The sequence below is a fragment of the Mesoplodon bidens genome, assembly GCF_964165515.1.
Source record: "Mesoplodon bidens genome assembly, chromosome: 9".
Lineage (NCBI taxonomy): Eukaryota > Metazoa > Chordata > Mammalia > Artiodactyla > Ziphiidae > Mesoplodon > Mesoplodon bidens.
In genome coordinates this window covers 50,938,030-50,956,873 of record NC_138166.1, presented here as the reverse complement: position 1 = coordinate 50,956,873, position 18,844 = coordinate 50,938,030, and the positions used below count along the sequence as shown (strand labels likewise).

At 35.7% G+C, this 18,844-nt stretch overlaps 1 protein-coding gene across 1 annotated transcript; it reads right to left on the bottom strand.

The window, feature by feature from the left end:
• Positions 1 to 598: 598 nt before the first annotated feature.
• Positions 599 to 17,370, bottom strand: LRRD1 (leucine rich repeats and death domain containing 1; the record flags this gene model as incomplete). Its single annotated transcript, XM_081244359.1, has 5 exons — positions 599 to 785; positions 1,431 to 1,548; positions 3,641 to 3,802; positions 11,175 to 11,373; positions 15,424 to 17,370. 5 exons carry the CDS (start codon positions 17,368 to 17,370, stop codon positions 599 to 601), a joined length of 2,613 nt encoding a protein of 870 aa, XP_081100485.1.
• Positions 17,371 to 18,844: the final 1,474 nt, after the last annotated feature.

Genomic DNA, 18,844 nt, shown 5'->3' with positions numbered 1-18,844 from the left:
AACCATCACACCAGCCACGTGTGAAACTAATGATACTTCTGGATTCTTCACTTTTCGCTCACTTAAACTAGTGTATTGGGTTTCCAAGTGATTTAAGAATATTCTAGACATAGTGCAGTTTTTGTTAACTTTATAAAACAACTTTCTACTTAAAAGATACAGAAACTTTGTGATGTGAGACCAAATTAAACAAAGGACTTAATCTTGCAGGTTGGATTTAAGCACCATATATTTTATTGTCTTTGTTGTTTTGGAAGTGCAACATGAAATATTGGTTCACAAGTATAATGCCTATGTCTCCAATCCTTCTCTATTTTTAAACTTTTTCCAGTAGGGATAAGAGTGCCTAAGGATTTATATTAGCTTAAGAACAGCTTCTTTACATCTGTATCTCTGAAGGAAGGGTAGAGAGGCAACAGAATAAATACATAAAATGGTGTCTGTAATATTTTATTATGATGACACTAGAGTGGTAGCCATAAATTGTCATCATCTCTTAGGAATACATGAAAAGAAACATGACGTGCAATTCTCTTGTATCCAGTCTCAATTATATAAGTGCATCATAAGTTCTCAGTTCTTATTCTGGATACACTGTTCAGAATTTAATTGCACATGTAAAAAGTTTTAAAGCTGTTATTTTGTCCATAATTTCATATGCTCCTATCATAGTTAGTGCCCGAGTTAGTTGGTCTCTTAGAGCAGCAGTGGTTACTGACAAGTTGTTATTTTCCGTTTTCCACTTATCAAGTGTTCGCTGGACTCTCTCACTTAATGAAACAGTGCTGAAAATTTTGAAATAATAATTATTTTAATTATCAATTAAGAACATTGTTTTAAACTACATCAGTATTATATATCTAGGTTTTCAACCTAGTTTACCAGAGTGAAGTGAGGATTAAATTAATTGGTGAAGATAGTCTATATAAAAATTTAGCGCAGAGTTTGGCACATACATAGTAAGTGAATGTTAGTCCCATGCCATCCCTTGTTTCCTTGAAGAAAATCAACAATTCAATTAACATTTGATTCTAAGATTTACTCAAGACCTCAAAATAATTGTGGACTATTTACTATAAACCAGTACATTACTGCTACAATGCTACATGCTTCATAACTTGATCTCATGACAGCTCTCTTAGATAAGTCTATCCATTTTACCAGTAAAGAAACTGAGGCACAGGTAAGTTAGGGGACTTATCCAGGATCACAAAACTATTTGGGATTTAAAGCCAAGCAGTCTATCCTCAGAGTACTTGCTTAAAACTACTATACCCATATGGATCTCAAATATATAATAAACTAAATCAGTCTTTTACAGCAAATTAGAGTTCATGTTAATATGAATGTTTCAAAACCGTGTAATATCAATATGATATAAATCAGAACATGAGAATAAGCTTATACTACATGTTGTCATTTATACATACCTCATTGTAGACTTATCAGTTTCTGTGATTGCCAGGTTTAGTTTTTGACACAAAAATTGAAATTTTGTTTCAGTAATATTGTTGGCAACTATCTTGAAGATCTTTGCTAAGATTTTCTCTACATTTGAACATAAAAGAAAATTTAGGTCATCTCTTTTGAAAAACATACTCTATTCTGAGTTAATATTATAGCTAGGTTTTTTACTTCTGTGCTGCTATAAGATGTACATATCAAATAAGATTGAAAACTAAAGTGCAGCTCTAACACACAAACTGAAATTAGAACCATTTATTCCATTTCTTCTAAAATCTGAATAACCCTAAACATAAATAATATAAAATGTCTATTTAACATAAAATGTCTATTTAAAAGGCTATTATATGCAACTTCAAGGTGATCATCAAACCCTTTAATTCTTTCAGTATTTGAAATGAATTTAGCTCCTTCCTTCAATTCTGACTTTTTAATATGCTCCTTTGGGTACCATCCTGAGAAACCAAGTTCAAATCTACTATAAATATGGTATATATATATGCTTACTTTATATTCACATCACTTATTTAATGAATGTTGGCTTAGATATAAGTAGAGTATTTTTAGTTTATAAAAAAGCTTCTAGGTAATTTGAACTAGATCCATTTTTTTTAGATCCACTTTTTGTTAACCAAGGTAATTTGAGAATTTTCAAGAACCAGTCATCTGCCACCCCTCTTTAATCATCTCAAATCTGTTCTATGCTTTCTGTTTTTAAATTTTTATCCATACCATTAATCCCTCAGGCTAGATTGTATGCTAATGATATAATTGAAAATCCAATCTCCTAAGTGAAATTTTAAGGAAGAGACCCCATGTTCTTTGTAATTGCAGAATTAACATCTCCTATGATGACTTCCTTTCCAATTTCTCTCGGTACCAAGCCTGCAGTATGAAGGCCCCGTGGGAATAAAGAAAGGAGATAAATGGCTTGGATTCTCTTGTTTTTGCTGACTTTCATATGTTGTCATTGCCCGTTGAACTTTCCCCAAAGAGGCTAGAACCACATGAATCTTCCTTCCTCAGGAACTTGAGTAACAGAATTTTAACAAGGAAGTTCAATCATGTAACTTTACAGCCCTTCTCTAAAGTACTGTTACCTAACAGGAATACTTTATAGATCCTTGGAAACCTCTAAAAGCTTTGTTTAATAAAAATAAAGTTACCATTAAATATCCCCTTTTTTATGATAATTAGCAGAACCAACTTGCCTAGCAAGTTAGAGAAAACACCTACAGTGACTTTTTATTGCTTAGGTTCCTTCCATCCGTGAGGCCCACATCTTGCAAAAGCTTCTGTATGGTAGCCATACATATTGTGGCTTACAGAGGACTGTACATTTTTAGTGACCATCTCAATAGATTATAAGATTATGATGATATAAGCCTCCTGATTACATAGACAGGGTCCTGATAGTTGTATATATTCTCTTTCCCCAAATCTGGATCATTAAATTGATTTAATACTTAAATACGGCATTAAATTGGAGGACCAAAATCTGAATCTACTCTGAGAATTGACAATGAGCGGCAAAGTTAGAGTCCCAGAAAAAAGGTTAGTTGTTGGGAACCCAACCCCAGGGAAAGAACTGGATGTTGAAACTTCCATCCCAAAGGCTTGGAGAAACCAGTCTCCGTCTGGTCCGGTGAAAGGGCATTTAAAGAAAATGGACCCACTCTCTGAAGTAATCAGGAACAACCAAAGGAGCTCTTAAGAACAGAAGGAATGAAGACTGCCCAAGGATTACAGACAGGTGATCATAATGAGCCAAGAACTGACTGGCATCAATGTAAAGGATCTATGAACTTCCTTCAAGGAAAAATACAACTTTTAGAACAACTACATATGGTGATCAGAACTGATGAAAAAATCTGTATGTAGATTCTCTGAGTTTGGCCACAACCATGATGAAAAATCTCTTGAAGTACATTGAGGCCAGTAGGTGGGAAGCAGCTCACCTGTGACTTAAATTTACCTGTTTTCAATGGTTCAAGTTGTGTAGACCCAGATTAAATAATCAAAATTACCAAAATAAACTCCTAGCCTTCAGAAGAGGGTAGATGATAAATATTTGAAAGTCTCTGCCAGATTGAAAGCCTCTGATTAAAGCAAACTATTTGTTAATTTATAGATGCCAGAAAATGACTTGTAAGCTAGCCAATCACTCATCACCTACCATCTCTCTCATCTGCCCTCTGTAGATAGCATGCAATAGTATACAATTGTTTTCCTTTACAGATTTCCATTGGAGGTCTCAGCAAAGGGTTATCATCAAAATTTATCTCCTTCAGTGAAAAAAGCTTGTAGATACCAGTAGGCAGAGCTGTCAGATTATTTCCTAGTAGAAAAAAATTATAATTGAATTACATCCTTCTGTAAAAGAAAACTATAGAGACAAATAACAACTTTGTAAAGGGCATCTACTGTGTCTCACTGACAATATCAGAGGAGCCTCACAATGCTGGCAAAACATAAGTTCTTACTGTTGTCCACTTGCTAGGAATGAAAAGGAGAAAGTATAGAAACAGAGCAATGATTCCTTTTTCTCATAGAGAATGACAAAATGAGAAGGTGGCTTTCCTCTTATAATGCAGGAAAGGACATAACAGAGTAAGTGAGATGGTAATTTTTTAAATAAACTTCGTTTGCAATAATTTCAGATTTACAGAAAAGTTGCAGAAATTGTATAGAGTTCCTGTATACTCTTCATCTAGTTTTAGTTTTCCCTGATCTTATCATCTCACATTATTGTATTACATTTTTAAATCAAAGAAACTTTAACATTGGCACATTACTATTAAATAAGCTTTGGACATTTTTGAATTTCATTATGTTTTCCATCAATGTCCTTTTTCTGTTCCAATATCCATTCCAGGATAGCACACTGCATACAGTTATGTCTTCTTGTCTGTGACAGTTCCTCAGCCTGGCCTTGTTTTTCACGATCTTGATGGTTTTGAGTAGTACAAGTTAGGTATTTTGTAGAATATTCCTTAATATGAGTTTATCTTGTATATTTTTTCATGAATAGACTGGGGTTATGGGTTTTTGGAAAGAATACCACAGAGGTGAAGTGCTCTCATCACACCAGAGATACCTGACATCCACAAGACATCACTAGCATGTTAAATGTTATCCCTTGGCTAAAATAGTGTCTTCCAGGTTTCTCCAATGTAATGTTTTGATTTTCTCCTTTCCATACTCTATTCTTTAGAACTGAGTTACGAAGTCTGGTCCACCCTCAAGGAGTGAAGATTAAGCTCCAACTTCCCTAAACATAACTTTTTTCAAAACCACCTTAATCTGTGGGACTTCCCTGGCAGTCCAGTGGTTAAGACTTTACCTTCCAATGCAGGGGGTGCAGGTTTGATCCCTGATCAGGGAGCTAAGATCCCACATGACTCGTGGCCAAAAAACCAAAACATAAAAACAGAAGCAATATTGTAACAAATTCAATAAAGACTTTTAAAATGGTCCACATGAAAAAAAATCTTAAAAAAATTTTTTTGATCTTTAAAAAACAAAACCTTAATCTAACATAAACCTGACATAAAAAGTAAAACTGTGATAACTGACAAAGTAAGAATTTGTAATCATTTCAAGAGGAACTGGCCTAAAGTTTGCCTTTGTGCTCTTTATATATTTATGGTTGTATTATTTTAGCCAAAATTAAAGGAACCTGGTTGCTTTTAGTGAAGAAAGGTATTTAGAAACCAAGATCTGGGTACTAGAGTTGCTCATTGCTTCTTGGAGTGTGTGCTGCTTCTGACTTAAGTATATTCTGTCTCACTCCCTGATATCACTAGCTCTGGGGAAAGCCAGTTGCCATGTCATAAAGAGGCTCATATGGCAAGGGACTAAAGCATGCTGCCAGTAGCCACATAAATAAGCTTTGAAGCAAATCCACCAGCCCTAATCAAGCCTGGCTGCAGCACCAACCAACAAGTTGGCTGCAGTCTCATACAAGACTCTGAGATAGAACAAGTCAGCTAAACACCTCCTGGGTTCCTGACCCTCAGAAACTGTGTGAAATAAATATTTTATTAATTTAAGAAGCAAAATTTTGTGGAAACTTGTCACATAACAATAGAAAACTGATATAACAGCTAATGGCTAAAAGTACTGAACTGAGATCTAAGGAGCTGCCATTTGCAGGGAAGGAGTTTGTATTTTTGGTCCAGCAACTTAAGTGCCTGATGAAGCAACAATAGCAACAAAAACAAATATTAACATTGGGGAGAAATAGAATTGATTATAGAGTTCAGGATTCAAAACAGAGAAAAAAGAAAATGTGGCTCACTCCCAAGAGAAAAAAACAACTTAATTGCTGTAGTTAACATATAAGAATTTTAAAGCAGCTAATACAATGATGTTCAAGAATGTAAAGAAAGATATTCTTATAATGAATGAAAAAAATAGGAAATCTTGGAGGAGAAATATAAACTATAAAAAAGGAAAATGGAAATGCTAGCACTGAAAAATTCAGTATCTGAAATTAAAAATTAATTGGAGAGACTTAACAATAGAATAGAAATGATAGACAAGTCAGTAAACTTGAAGGCAGATCAATATGAGATGCTGAAAGCTCTGTGTACACACACACACACACACACATACACACACACACAGGGAGAGAGAGAGCACTTTAGGGATTTGTAGGACAATATGTAAAGGTAATTGGAGTAGAGAGAGAAAATGAAGCAGAAAAAATTTTTGAAGGAATAACGGTTAAGGTCCCCCAGTGTAGTAAAATACATGAATATACAGACCAGAAACAGCAAAATCCAAGCAGTATAAATAAACATGAAAAACACACCTAGAATGAATGCCACAGAAAATTCAGAGTAGGCCTCTCAAAAAATCAGCCCCTGTACTTGAAACAATCAAAAGCTGGAAAGGGCTGATAGAATCAGCTTTTTCAGAATTCTGGAATTTAATCCAGAATTTTACAGTTACTAGGATACTGCTCAATGAAGAAAAAGGCAGGAGAATTTTGGTAAGAGAGCACTGTGGCTTTTTCACTCGTCTCCATACCACCCTCCATTTCCCAGCATGGCAGCAACAGCCGTGGGGAGGGCAGCCTGCATTCCTGGTGCAGCTTGCTGGTGCCAGAAAGCCAACATGGACCTTGTTCTTTTAATACTGAGGCTTTGCATTTTGACCTGTCTGCTGATTCCCTGAGGGACTGACACAGAGACTGACTTTTGTTTTGCTCCCCCGACTCAGGATGGAGCTGCCTTCCTGAGTGGCGAGTTGTTGTCACATGTAAAGACACACATGTCTGAGCCTACCTGGGGCAAGGAACAGCAGACAGGGAAAGCAGCAAACAGATCCAAAAACTCAGGAAGGAGGAGGCTGAAGAGGAAGTTTCCTGGGGGAATAAGGGCTCAGAAGGGCCGTGGCCTATCCTGGGGGAAATGGAGTACAGTAAGCATATCCAGGACTGAACACATGCACAGAAGAGAACTGAGAGAATCCTAGGTTTGCTCCTGTGGTGGATTTTTGGGCTTCACACAATCAGGAGAAGAAGGCTAAGGCAGAGTCATAGGTGGCCTGACTTAGCATTGAAGTGCCCCAGCATAGAGCTAAGCTGCAAAGACTGGGAAAGTAGTATTTTCTTTTATGGCTCTAGGTATTGAAGGACAGAAGAAGATATCCATGCAAATACTAACCAAAGAGTGGGGTGGGGGGCTTCCCTGGTGGCGCAGTGGTTGAGAATCTGCCTGCCAATGCAGGGGACACGGGTTTGAGCCCTGGTCAGGGAGGATCCCACATGCCGCGGAGCGGCTGGGCCCGTGAGCCACAACTATTGAGCCTGCGCGTCTGGAGCCCATGCTCCGCAACAAGAGAGGCCACGATAGTGAGAGGCCCGCGCACCGTGATGAAGAGTGGCCCCCGCTTGCCACAGCTGGAGAAAGCCCTCGCGCGGAGACGAAGACTCAACACAGCCAAAATAAAGAAATAAATTAATAAACTCCTACCCCCAACATCTTCAAAAAAAAAAAAAAAAAAAAAAAAGAGTGGGGTGGTTTTACTAATATCAGATAACATAGACTTTAAGTCAAAAACTGTTATAAAGGACAAAGGACAGTATATATTGTTAAAAGGATCATTACATTAAGAAGATATAACAGTTATAAGTATATACATACCTAACAGCAAAGCCCGAAAACATATTAGACAAATATTGACAGACTTGAAGGGAGCAACAAGTGGTTCTACAGTAATAGATGGAGACTATAATACCTCACTTTCAATAATGGATAGAACATTTAGACAAAAGGACAGTAAGGAAATAGGGGACTTGAACAACACTATAAAGCAACTAAACCTAACAGACATACATAGAACACTCCAACAGCAGAATACACATTTTTCTCAAGTTCACATAGAACATTCTCCATGATAGACCATATATTAAGCCACAAGACAAGTCTCAATAAATTAAAATTGACTGAAAAAAGTCATACAGTATATCTTCTTTGACCACAATGGAATGAAACTATGAAAAATAATAGAAGGAAAACTGGAAAATTTACAAAGTTAAACAGCATACTTTTAAGCAACCAATGTGTCAAAGATGGAATCAAAAAGGAAATTATAAAATACAAAGAGATGAATGAAAATGAAAACACAATAACCAAAAATTATGGATGCAACAGAAGCAGTGCTTAGGATGAAATTTATAGCTGAAAAAAGAAGAAATATCTCACATTAATAACTTTACACCTAAATGAACTAGAAAAAGATAAGCAAATTAATCCAAAACTATCAGAAGGAGGAAACAATAAAGATTAGAGCAGATACAAATGAAATAGAGAATAGAAAAACAATAGAATCAACAAAACCAAAAGTTGGTTCTTTGAAAAGATCAACAAAATTGACAAACCTTTTAGCTCAATGGACTAAGAAAAAAGAAGCAAGACTCAAATTACTAAAATCAGAAATGAAAATGGGAACATTACTACTGATTCTACAGAAATAAAAGATTATAGAGTACTGGGAACATTATTATACCAGCAAATTGGATAATCTAGCTGATGTGAATGATGGAGTTAGAATTCTAAATAATGTCCTACTTCAAAATCTGTGCTTTGAGGAAAGCAAGGAATTAATCTGTAAATCCCTTTCACTGGTATAATGTCTCACATTTATCAAAATATTTTCATAAGTTTTAACTTATATTTCCGCGATTCTATGAACAAACAGAAGTTATAGCTTTCCTATCTTGCTGATGGAAAAACTGAGGTTCAAAGTGGTTATCTATCTTCCTAAATCCACTAGCGTTAGTGACAAAGGGGACTAATTCTCAAGACTGTATATAAATGTCTTTTGTCTGAATAATGAAGATGCTACCAGCTTTCAAAGTCTCATTCAGTCCAAATCTAGACGTGGGTATTCCTGTTAGCTTTGTTTCATGAATGGAGGAAACAGATTCTAACTTCAAATCTGGCAAGGAAAGCTGGAGACTATGGGCATGCCAGTTGTGTAGCGATTATCTCTTAGATCCAAACCCATCTCTGTGGGCTCCTTGACTGTTTTTCCTTGAGTGTCACACCAGCAACACTCTTTTACCCCACCGGCAGCAGTTCCTGCCCATAACAGCTGAATGCAGTTTGCAGTTTTCCCAACACTTGCAGAACTAGCTCCTTTCTCTCTCTCACACACACACACACTCCTACACAAACACACACTCACCACCCCCAAGCTCAGAGGAACAAGCACCAGGCAAGCAGTACTTCATCCTCAGACTTCCGGGTTTCACCACTGCGTGACCCCTCCTCCAAACTTCTAAGTTTTAATAATTCCAACTTCTTTACTTTATTCCCTCAGCCATAAGATGGTTATTGCTTCCTGCCATTGCTACTTTTGTGATAACCTTAGGATTCTCTCTTTACCCTTTTAGTTAAACAGTTAATAAGATTTTACTTAGTAATTAACTAAGGTGTGGTTTCTGTCTCCTGACTGGATCCTGACTGATACACTTTTCTAATTCTGATAGGGACTAACAGAGAACTGGCTAAGCTTGCAGAAAAGTCTGTGATCTTCCTATTTTGTCTTGATTCTTGTACTAGAAAGCCTTGAGAGAACTATGCTTTCTATTGGTAGTTGTGTTCTCCAGTGGGCCAGAAGACTCTGGTCAGCCTGTGTTTTTTTCACGCACAAATAGTAGCTGAGTGAAGCATGTCCTACACTTGGACAAAATAGATAACCTCCCTAAAAAACAGTGAAACTTTGCCAAAATACAAAAGTGGGACCAAAAACTTAAATTGCAGGGCTGAGTTATTGTACCTTATTGCAAGTGATTGCAAACTGATGTATTACCTACATAGCCAGCTTACTAGGAGTTCTGGGGATTCAGGAAACAAATGCCAGTTGCATTATATCTACATATTGATATATTTACTGTAGGTTTTACTGTACTACTGGCACTAGTGCATCCAAAAGATGAGTTTGTTTTTAATCTAGAAATCCTTTAAATTTAAGAAGGTGCAGGGCTCTGGTTACAAGTGCTACTTTCAACTGAAAGATATAATTTTAGAAACCCAGATGTTTATGAGATTAGCTGGTACAACCACTATGGGCATCAATTTCCTCATATCAGGTAAAGTTGAAGATGTACATAACCTCTGATCCAGTGATTCTACCTATACTATATGCACTTCGAAAAACTCAAGCAGATGTATACTAGGAACATGTACAGGGATATTTATAGTAGCAAACAAAGTGGAAACAACCTAATTGTCTATCAACAAGATAATGGATTAATTGTTGTTTAACCATATAATTGAATATTATACATATTATGCAACATTTAAAATGAATGAAATAGGTCTATGTATACATTGACATGGATTAACTTTAGAAATATGACAAATGAAAAAGCAAGTTACAGAATGGTAAATTACATACCATATAGTATGATAAGATATAATAAAATTTAAAACTCTAAATAATGTTACTTTGTTATAGATATATATATGTATAAAAGCATGGATAGAAAAAAGATATACATCAATTTCAGTACACTGGTTACTTCTAGTTTGGGGAGAAGTACAAAAGAAGTTTCAATTCTATTTTATTTCAATCAAAAATATCTCAAGTAAATATCACAAAATATTAGCATTCCTTATACCTGAGTAAGTACATAGGTGTTTATTATTTTTCTGTAAGTTTGAAATATTTCATAATAAAAATTAAGAAAAATACTAGTCTAGCTTTGGGAATTCTGATATTTTTAGAGTGAATGATTTACTTTTTTTGTTGTTGTTATTGAAGTGATTTACTTTGTAAAAGAGTGTACGGTATTAGAGTATTGTAGGGTGTAGGAGTGGGACTAGGGAGCCAGCAGAGAAGGAAAATAGAGAAAATGCTGACCTAAGGTTGTGTAGGTAGGTGTGTGAAGAGAGAGAGATGAGGTCAGGTTCACAAAGGGAAGAAATAATGAATGACTGGGTATAGGCAGAGAAGACAGAAAAGAAATGAAAATCTGTGCAGGTTCCCTAGCTGGATTATAACCTCTTTTAGGGAAGGAACTGGACCTTATGGTTTACTCTCATTTTCTGTACCTGCACTAGCCATTTCCTTCCTATGGGCACTTAATACATGATGTTGACTGTTTGCCATTCTGTCTTGTCAGCAAAATTTGCAACCTAGAAACCAAAACTCAACTTAATTTATTATGCTTATTGGTTATGCTTGACACTCACCACTCAAGTTTAGTTGCTGGAGAGCATTTAAAGATAGAAAAGATGGTGGCAGGTATCTTATTTGATTGTTGTATGCATTTAAACTAACCAAACCTCTCAGCTCCCCTATATTTCTTGGCATCTCTCTGATTGCATTATTTGAGATATCAAGTCCTTTAAGTTGAGTCATATTAGACAGCTCTTCCGGAAGTCTTGTTAACTGTAACAAAGATTAAACAATTATATTTTTAATAAATACTTCTATGACTAAAACTTTTTCTAAAATAAAATGGAAGGAGAGTTTTTTGGCCTAAAAAGGATATATTTTCATTATGTCACAAAGTCTTTGTGATTCCCTTGCTTAATAAAACCCACAACAAATTGTGTAGCATGCAGGTATTTCCCCAGTCTGACCAGTGCTACCAATTCAATACTGTGGCTTGCTAACCACTTTCCTCACTCTCCCAACACTCAGTGTTCGTTGCCACCTTATCCCTTTCTTCCGTCCCTAAAGCTTACCCTGCTTTGATTTCTTCTCCACCCTGAAGTCTTTCTAAACTATTCTCTTCCATATTTGATCTCTTTACTTCTACTCTTATTAACATTACTTTTTATTAGTCCCTTGTGTGTTCTTCTTGGATTTTTAAATGACATGATATATGTTTTATACTTTTTGTATACATGCTCCCAATCATGATGCATTTTGAGTAAGTGCTTAGTAAATTTCTTTATAATGGCCACACACAGTTTGGCAATATAGCCTCAAATGAAAATTCCTAGTATGAAAAGTATTGCAAAGTAACAGGAATTAAGATACTCTGCTAAGGCAAAGAAAAAATATGCATTGTCAGAAAAACTAAGGCCATCACAAGTGGCTTTTGACATAAAGGAAGTTCTTTGAGTGAACAAACGAGTTTTGAATATATGGGCCCCTCAGAAATAATCAAACAACAAGGTGAATACTGGATATTGTGCTCAGTGTTCTTCTATATATAAAAGAAGCATAACAGACAATCCCTAACTTCAAGGAGATTAAAATTTAGTTCAAGGAACAAAATACACACTTATGAAACAATTAGAAATCAGCATTAATCAATAAGTAATTCAGTGCTAAAATAAAGTTTACAATAATATATATAGAGAGAAGTTTAGTGAATGTGTATCAGTACAAATGAGAGAACTAAAAGAAAACTTCATGTAGCAGGTGGGACTCAAATGGCCTTTTAAGAATGAATAGGATTGTATAGAAGTTACAGGACACTTCAGGCAAGACAAGTATCATGCATAAAAATGGCCAGTGAGAAGCTGACCAGTAAAGAGAGGTGATAGGAAGCAGAGGGAGATATATTTAGAGAGGGAACATGGAACCAGCCTCTGGCAAGGCTTGAAACCCGGACCTATGGGGTAGGAGTCAGATCAAGACAGATAGCTAGGTCTATAATTTGGCATTCCTTCAAACAAATATTCTTGAATTACTTGCTCAACATTTATTAGAGGAAGTGCCTGAGAACTGTGTGATGATAGAGCTACCATGGAAGGGAGACTCCTGTTGGGCATCCTTCACTCAGCAAAATAAAAGCCCTGTGATTAACCTGACTCATCTTCAGATGACTGTTTAGTGAATATATGCTGTTATATAAATTAATCTTTTGAGCATATTACCTCCACCCTAAGATGGTTATCAAAGTGATCTTTCCAATGATAGAGAATATTCCTTTTGAGAGGAGTTCTGATAAATCATTTTTCTCATCTGGTGACCTTCGAAATGATGTTTTTTTTTTTTTTTTTTTAAGATGTTAGGGGTAGGAGTTTATTAATTAATTTATTTATTTTTGCTGTGTTGGGTCTTCGTTTCTGTGCGAGGGCTTTCTCTAATTGTGGCAAGCGGGGGCCACTCTTCATCGCGGTGCGCGGGCCTCTCTGCGCGGGCCTCTCACTGTCACGGCCTCTCCTGTTGTGGAGCACAGGCTCCAGACGCGCAGGCTCAGTAGTTGTGGCTCACGGGCCTAGTTGCTCTGCGGCATGTGGGATCCTCCCAGACCAGGGCTCGAACCCCTGTCCCCTGCATTAGCAGGCAGATTCTCAACCACTGCGCCACCAGGGAAGCCCCGAAATGATGTTTTAATGATGTGGAATGGTGTCTTTGGCATTGACCCACCCATCCAAGGAATCTGGATTCCTTAGAATGGTCCTGTGAAATGAAGTCTGATAGTTTTGACAGGTCCTAAGAAAAGGAAGGAAACTGAATCAAAGAGAACAAGAAGAGGTTCCTGGAGTAGTCTAGGCATGAAGTAAATGATGAGACAATGGAATGATGAGACAGTGACATTGGAAAATGAGAGAGATGATCCAAGAGCTTTTTCAGAGAAACAATGAAATCGTTTTGGTGTAAGATTCGGTATAACTGGTGATGGTTCCATGATTTCTAGATTGGCAGGTCTGAAGAAAGTGGCATCACAAACAAAAATAGAGAAGTTTTTAAAGGAGTTGCATTAGAAAGAAAGATAAGTTTGATTTTGAAGTTATATTGACTTTGAGACAATAGAAGAATAGAAGAACAGGGAATTTCCAGGGAATCTGTGGGACTACAGCACTTGGAGAGATTAGCTCCAGTTATGTAGATTTGAGAGTCATGTGCATGCCAAAGTCTAGGAAGGAGTTAATAGAAAAGAGAAAATTAAAGACACAACCTTGCAGACTTCCACAGTAAGATACAGGAGGAGGATTATGAATCAGCCAAGAAATTCATTGATGATTATAATGCAGAACTAAAGCATGTCTTTTAGTACAAGAGCAACGTTTAAAACACAACATGTATCATTATTCATTCCATCTACTTAAGCAAGTATTTTCTGGAGTAGCCTCTCTGGAATATGTATTATATAGCAGGCATTAGGTTTAAAAAGGTCAACTTTTTAACTTTCAACTTTGGGAAATGTGGGTTAAATAGAGACAAACTGATTTCTTCAGTGCAGGACCCTTCAGAGCTTTTAATGTACTGAATCCATTGTGATTCTCTAAGAGAGGAACCCAGTGCCTCTCAAAACTCATGGGACTAGTGTTTTAGGAACAGACTCTGGGAAATCTTGCTCTACATAATAGTCCCGTCTCTATCAAGGTACTTTAATTGGACTGTGATGGTCAAATTAAAGATTGCTAGATAATAGCTGTGTCTTTTTCACTCATTTACTGAGATCTTAATATATAAATCAGTGATGCTTTGATTTAAAAAAAATATTTCCATAAAATTCAGTCAGCATTGAGTAAAATGAAATGCTATAAGAACACTTATACCCATTGATCTAGCAATTCTTTAGGGGAAATTCCCTAGGGAAATAGTAAAATATGAAAAAGGCTATATTTATGAAGAAATTCATCACAGCATTATTTATGATGATAAACAATTACAACATCACTAAATGCTTAACAACAGAGGTTTAGTTACATAAATCATGTATTGGTTATAACAATTATTGGGACGATTATGTTATGTCATGGGTAAATTCTTACATGTTAAATGAAAATAAAAGACTTTAAAATTGAGTGTACAGTATTTTTTTTTTTTTTTTTTTTTTTTTTTTGCGGTATGCGGGCCTCTCACTGTTGTGGCCTCTCCCGTTGCGGAGCACAGGCTCCGGATGCGCAGGCTCAGCGGCCATGGCTCACGGGCCCAGCCGCTCCGCGGCATATGGGATCCTCCCGGACCGGGGCACGAACCCGTATCCCCTGCATCGGCAGGCGGACTCTCAACCACTGCGCCACCAGGGAGGCCCGAGTGTACAGTATTTTTATAATTGCTTATAGAATCATATACATAAGAAAAAGCAAGAGTGAAAGTAAATTGTATCAACATATGACCAGTAGTTATATTATGATGGTATGCTTGTGGAATTTTTTTCTTTTTCTCAATTTCCCAAATTTTCAATAATGTGTTTATATTACATCCATAACTTTAAACCTCCTTTCACAGTTAAACTGAAACAAAAATAAGTCTATAAAATTGTCAGCTTTAATTACTTGGGATTTCATTTTAATGAAATATTTTCCTATAAAACTCTTGTGTTGAAAAGTTTATTTGTAAGCCGCATTTGAGGTTTAAAAAAAAAGCCTATCCTTTACAAAATAAAGTATTCCAGCTAAATTAAACACACACACACACACACACACACACACACACACACACACTCACACACACACGGACACTACAGCTTAGATTCTGATCCCCTTCTGTCATGCCTTCCCCACAAAGTCCTAAATATCCGTCTCTTACCTTTCTCCCATTTATCTGGCTTATATTCAGCACTTCCAGTGATTGAAGTTGGCAAAGTTCCATAGGAAAATATATAAATTGATTGCTTGAGATGTTTAATTTCAGGATTCCTTTTAAGTTACAGATCTCTGAAGGAATAGTCTGTATTTGGTTTTCTGAAAGATCAAGTACTTGCAAATTTTCTAAAGTACACACTTCTATGGGGAAAGTTTCCAACTTATTACAGCATAAAATAAGAACACGGAGCGATACCATATTGGAAATAGATGGTTGAATTTTCCTTATTTTGTTTTTACCAAGATCAAGGTATTCAAGATTAATAAGAGAACATAAGTGCTCAGAAAATATGAGGAGTTTGTTTTCATTAAGTTCTAAATGAAGCAGTTGTTTACTGAAAGATATATCTACAGGTATTTCTGAAATATAATTTCCATTAAAACCCAAATAATAAAGAGAATCTAAAGCACACAAACCTAGTGGAAAATACATTATTCTATTATAACTCAATTCAACTTTAGTTATTTTTCTGCAGTTTTTTATTTCAATAGGAAAGTCTGTGATTAAATTTCCTGAAAATTCTAGGCTGAACATATTATTAAGATGTGAAATATATTCAGGTATTTTCACTATATTATTTCTGTTTATATGGAGCTTTCTTAAATTCTTAAGCTTATGGATGTTCTTAGGAAGTTCTGTTAACTTATTATCACTAAGAATAAGGCATTCCAACATTATGCAGTGGGAAATTTTCTCTGGTATGTCTTTCAATAAATTTTTATCAAGTATTAGAATCCTAAGTTCCCTAAAATTCTCAATTTTGTGTGAAATAACTTCCAATTTATTGTCTGTCAGTTGGAGTTCTTTCATTTTGAGCAACTGAAAAATTTCCACAGCCAAAAAGGTAAGTTTATTGTGATCAAGTAAAAGTATTTCTAAATTTTTAAGTTCCTTAATTTCTTTTGGTAAACTGTTTATCAGGTTTCCAGAAAGGTTTAGTAAAATTAACTTTGGAAGGAAGCACAGTGCTTTAGGAAATACTGTTAACTGATTATATTCCAGATTGAGAGCCCTCAAGTTTTTCAAACTAGACAGAGTATCTGGTATATGTCTTAACTTATTTTTAGCCAAATTTAAAATTTCCAAGTTTCCAAGACTTTCCAAGCCAGAAGGAAAATCCTCAATGCAATTGTTATTTAAAAACAGTTGCCTGATAGTCCCAAGCTGTGATATTTCTTTAGGGATATGTGATATTTGGTTGTGACTGACATTTAATAGCTTTAAATTATGAAGTAACTGAATTTCAGATGGAAGTGATGATAACCCATTTTCTTGCATGGATAGAATTTCAAGTCCTAGCAGATCACTGGAGTCTGCCCCTTTAAAACTTTTGATTTCATTCTCATCCAAATAGAGATATTTTACATACTTGATTTTTAAAATGTCCTTAGGGAATTCTTGTAAACCCTTGGCTTTGAGGTTAACTGTAAAGTTATCTGATCCTAAGCCAAGTCCTTTCTGATTTTCTTCAGAGAGTTGTGGACTAATTTTTTCTAATGTTTCATGAGTTAGGGAGTCAACGAAAGCCTGATATTCAGCACTCATCTTAGTTACTGATAATGATGAACTTTGTGAAATTTCACTTTTTGACTGCAAGCTGTCATATGTAGCGATTGTTTCAGAAAATTGAAGAGTTTTCCTTTGTTCTTCATTTCTCTTAGACTTACTTCCAGTGGAGGATGTTGATATATCATCACATATACCTAATGTATTTTTTCTAGGACACGCTTTACAAATTTGGTTGGAAGTGGTCCCATCAGAAGCTTCCTTTAGAGAGTTTGATGTTTCTTTAATAACTCCAGATTTCTCCAGTAACCGTGATCTAGATTCTTTCCTAAATTGACTAGTGAGATCCTCTAGCTCTTCTGAAGTACCCTTCTTTTCAGACATCTTATTTGCTGATATGTTTTATACCAATACAAGATTGCAATTCAATTATAATTTTCATGTTTCATTTTTTCCTTTGAACCTACAAAACAAATGATATCAAGAGATATAATAAAGATGTTAAAATTACAAGTGAATTTTAATACAACTTTATTCTATAATAAGTAATTTAATAATTATTAAAATACATTTATAACTAATTAACTTATATATAATTTCTGGCTAAAGATAGTTTATTGATTGCATGCATTTATCACGATACTCTTGATACCACATTAAAATTATAAAAAGGAATAAAAAAGATCAAAGAAAATGAGAAAAGATACATAAGAGAATGAAAGAACTCAGCAAATTTTTGGAAGACGGGATAGCCAGTGGCCCCCCGGCCACATGCAGAGAGTACCATTCTCATTGTGGATATTGTAGGTTTACATATGGTATTGAAGCGTCTTGTCCCAACAAATTCAGTGCATTATGACAGTTCTCCAATAGGTGGAAGTAAAATGCCTTAAAGAAGGGGATGCTTTCTATAAAAAGTAGAAGTAAAACAACCTTTTCAAGGACTAACGCCTGACTTTAAGTCTTTTGTTTGACTCTTGAGGAACCTGCACAACTAGGCAGCACCCTTCTTCAGAGGTCTGGATCCCATCTCTGTAGGTCTCTCCTCCAAGTTTGTAGTTTTTAATAACCCAACCTCTTCGCTTCGTTCCGTCATCCCGAGGGGTGGTAGCTACCTCCTGTATTTATTATCTCTCTGTTACTGCAGTTCCCCCTCTACCTTTTCAGTTCTCCAGTACTTGTCTACACAACTCCCTATATTTACTGCTCCTTCTTTTTATTATTATTATTTATTGAAATATGGTTGATTTACAGTATTGTGTTAGTTTTCAGGTTACAGCAAAGTGATTCAGTTATATTTTTCAGATTCTTTTCCATTACAGGTTATTACAAGATATTGAATATAGTTCCCTGTGTGATACAGTAAATCCGTGTTGCTTATCTGTTTCATGTATAGTACTTTGTCTCTGTTAATCCCATACTCCTAATTTATCCCCTCCCCCACCTTTCCCCTTTAGTAACCATAAGTTTGTTTTTGATGTCTGTGAGTCTATTTCTGTTTTGTATACATATTCATTTGTATTATTTTTTTAGATTCCATGTATCAGTGATACCATATAATATTTGTCTTTATCTGACTTGCTTCATTAAGCATAATATTTTCTAGGTCCAACGATGTTGCTGCAAATGGCAATATTTCATTCATTTTTATGGCTGAGTGATACTCCATTGTGTATATATATCTTCTTATGCCAGTCATCTGTTGATGGGCATTTGGGATGTTTCCATATCTTGGCTATTGTAAATAGTGCTGCTGTGAACACTGGGGTGTGTGTATCTTTTCGAATTAGAGTTTTCGTCTTTTCCAGGTATATACCCAGGAGTGGAATTGCTGGATCATATGGTAGCTCTATTTTCA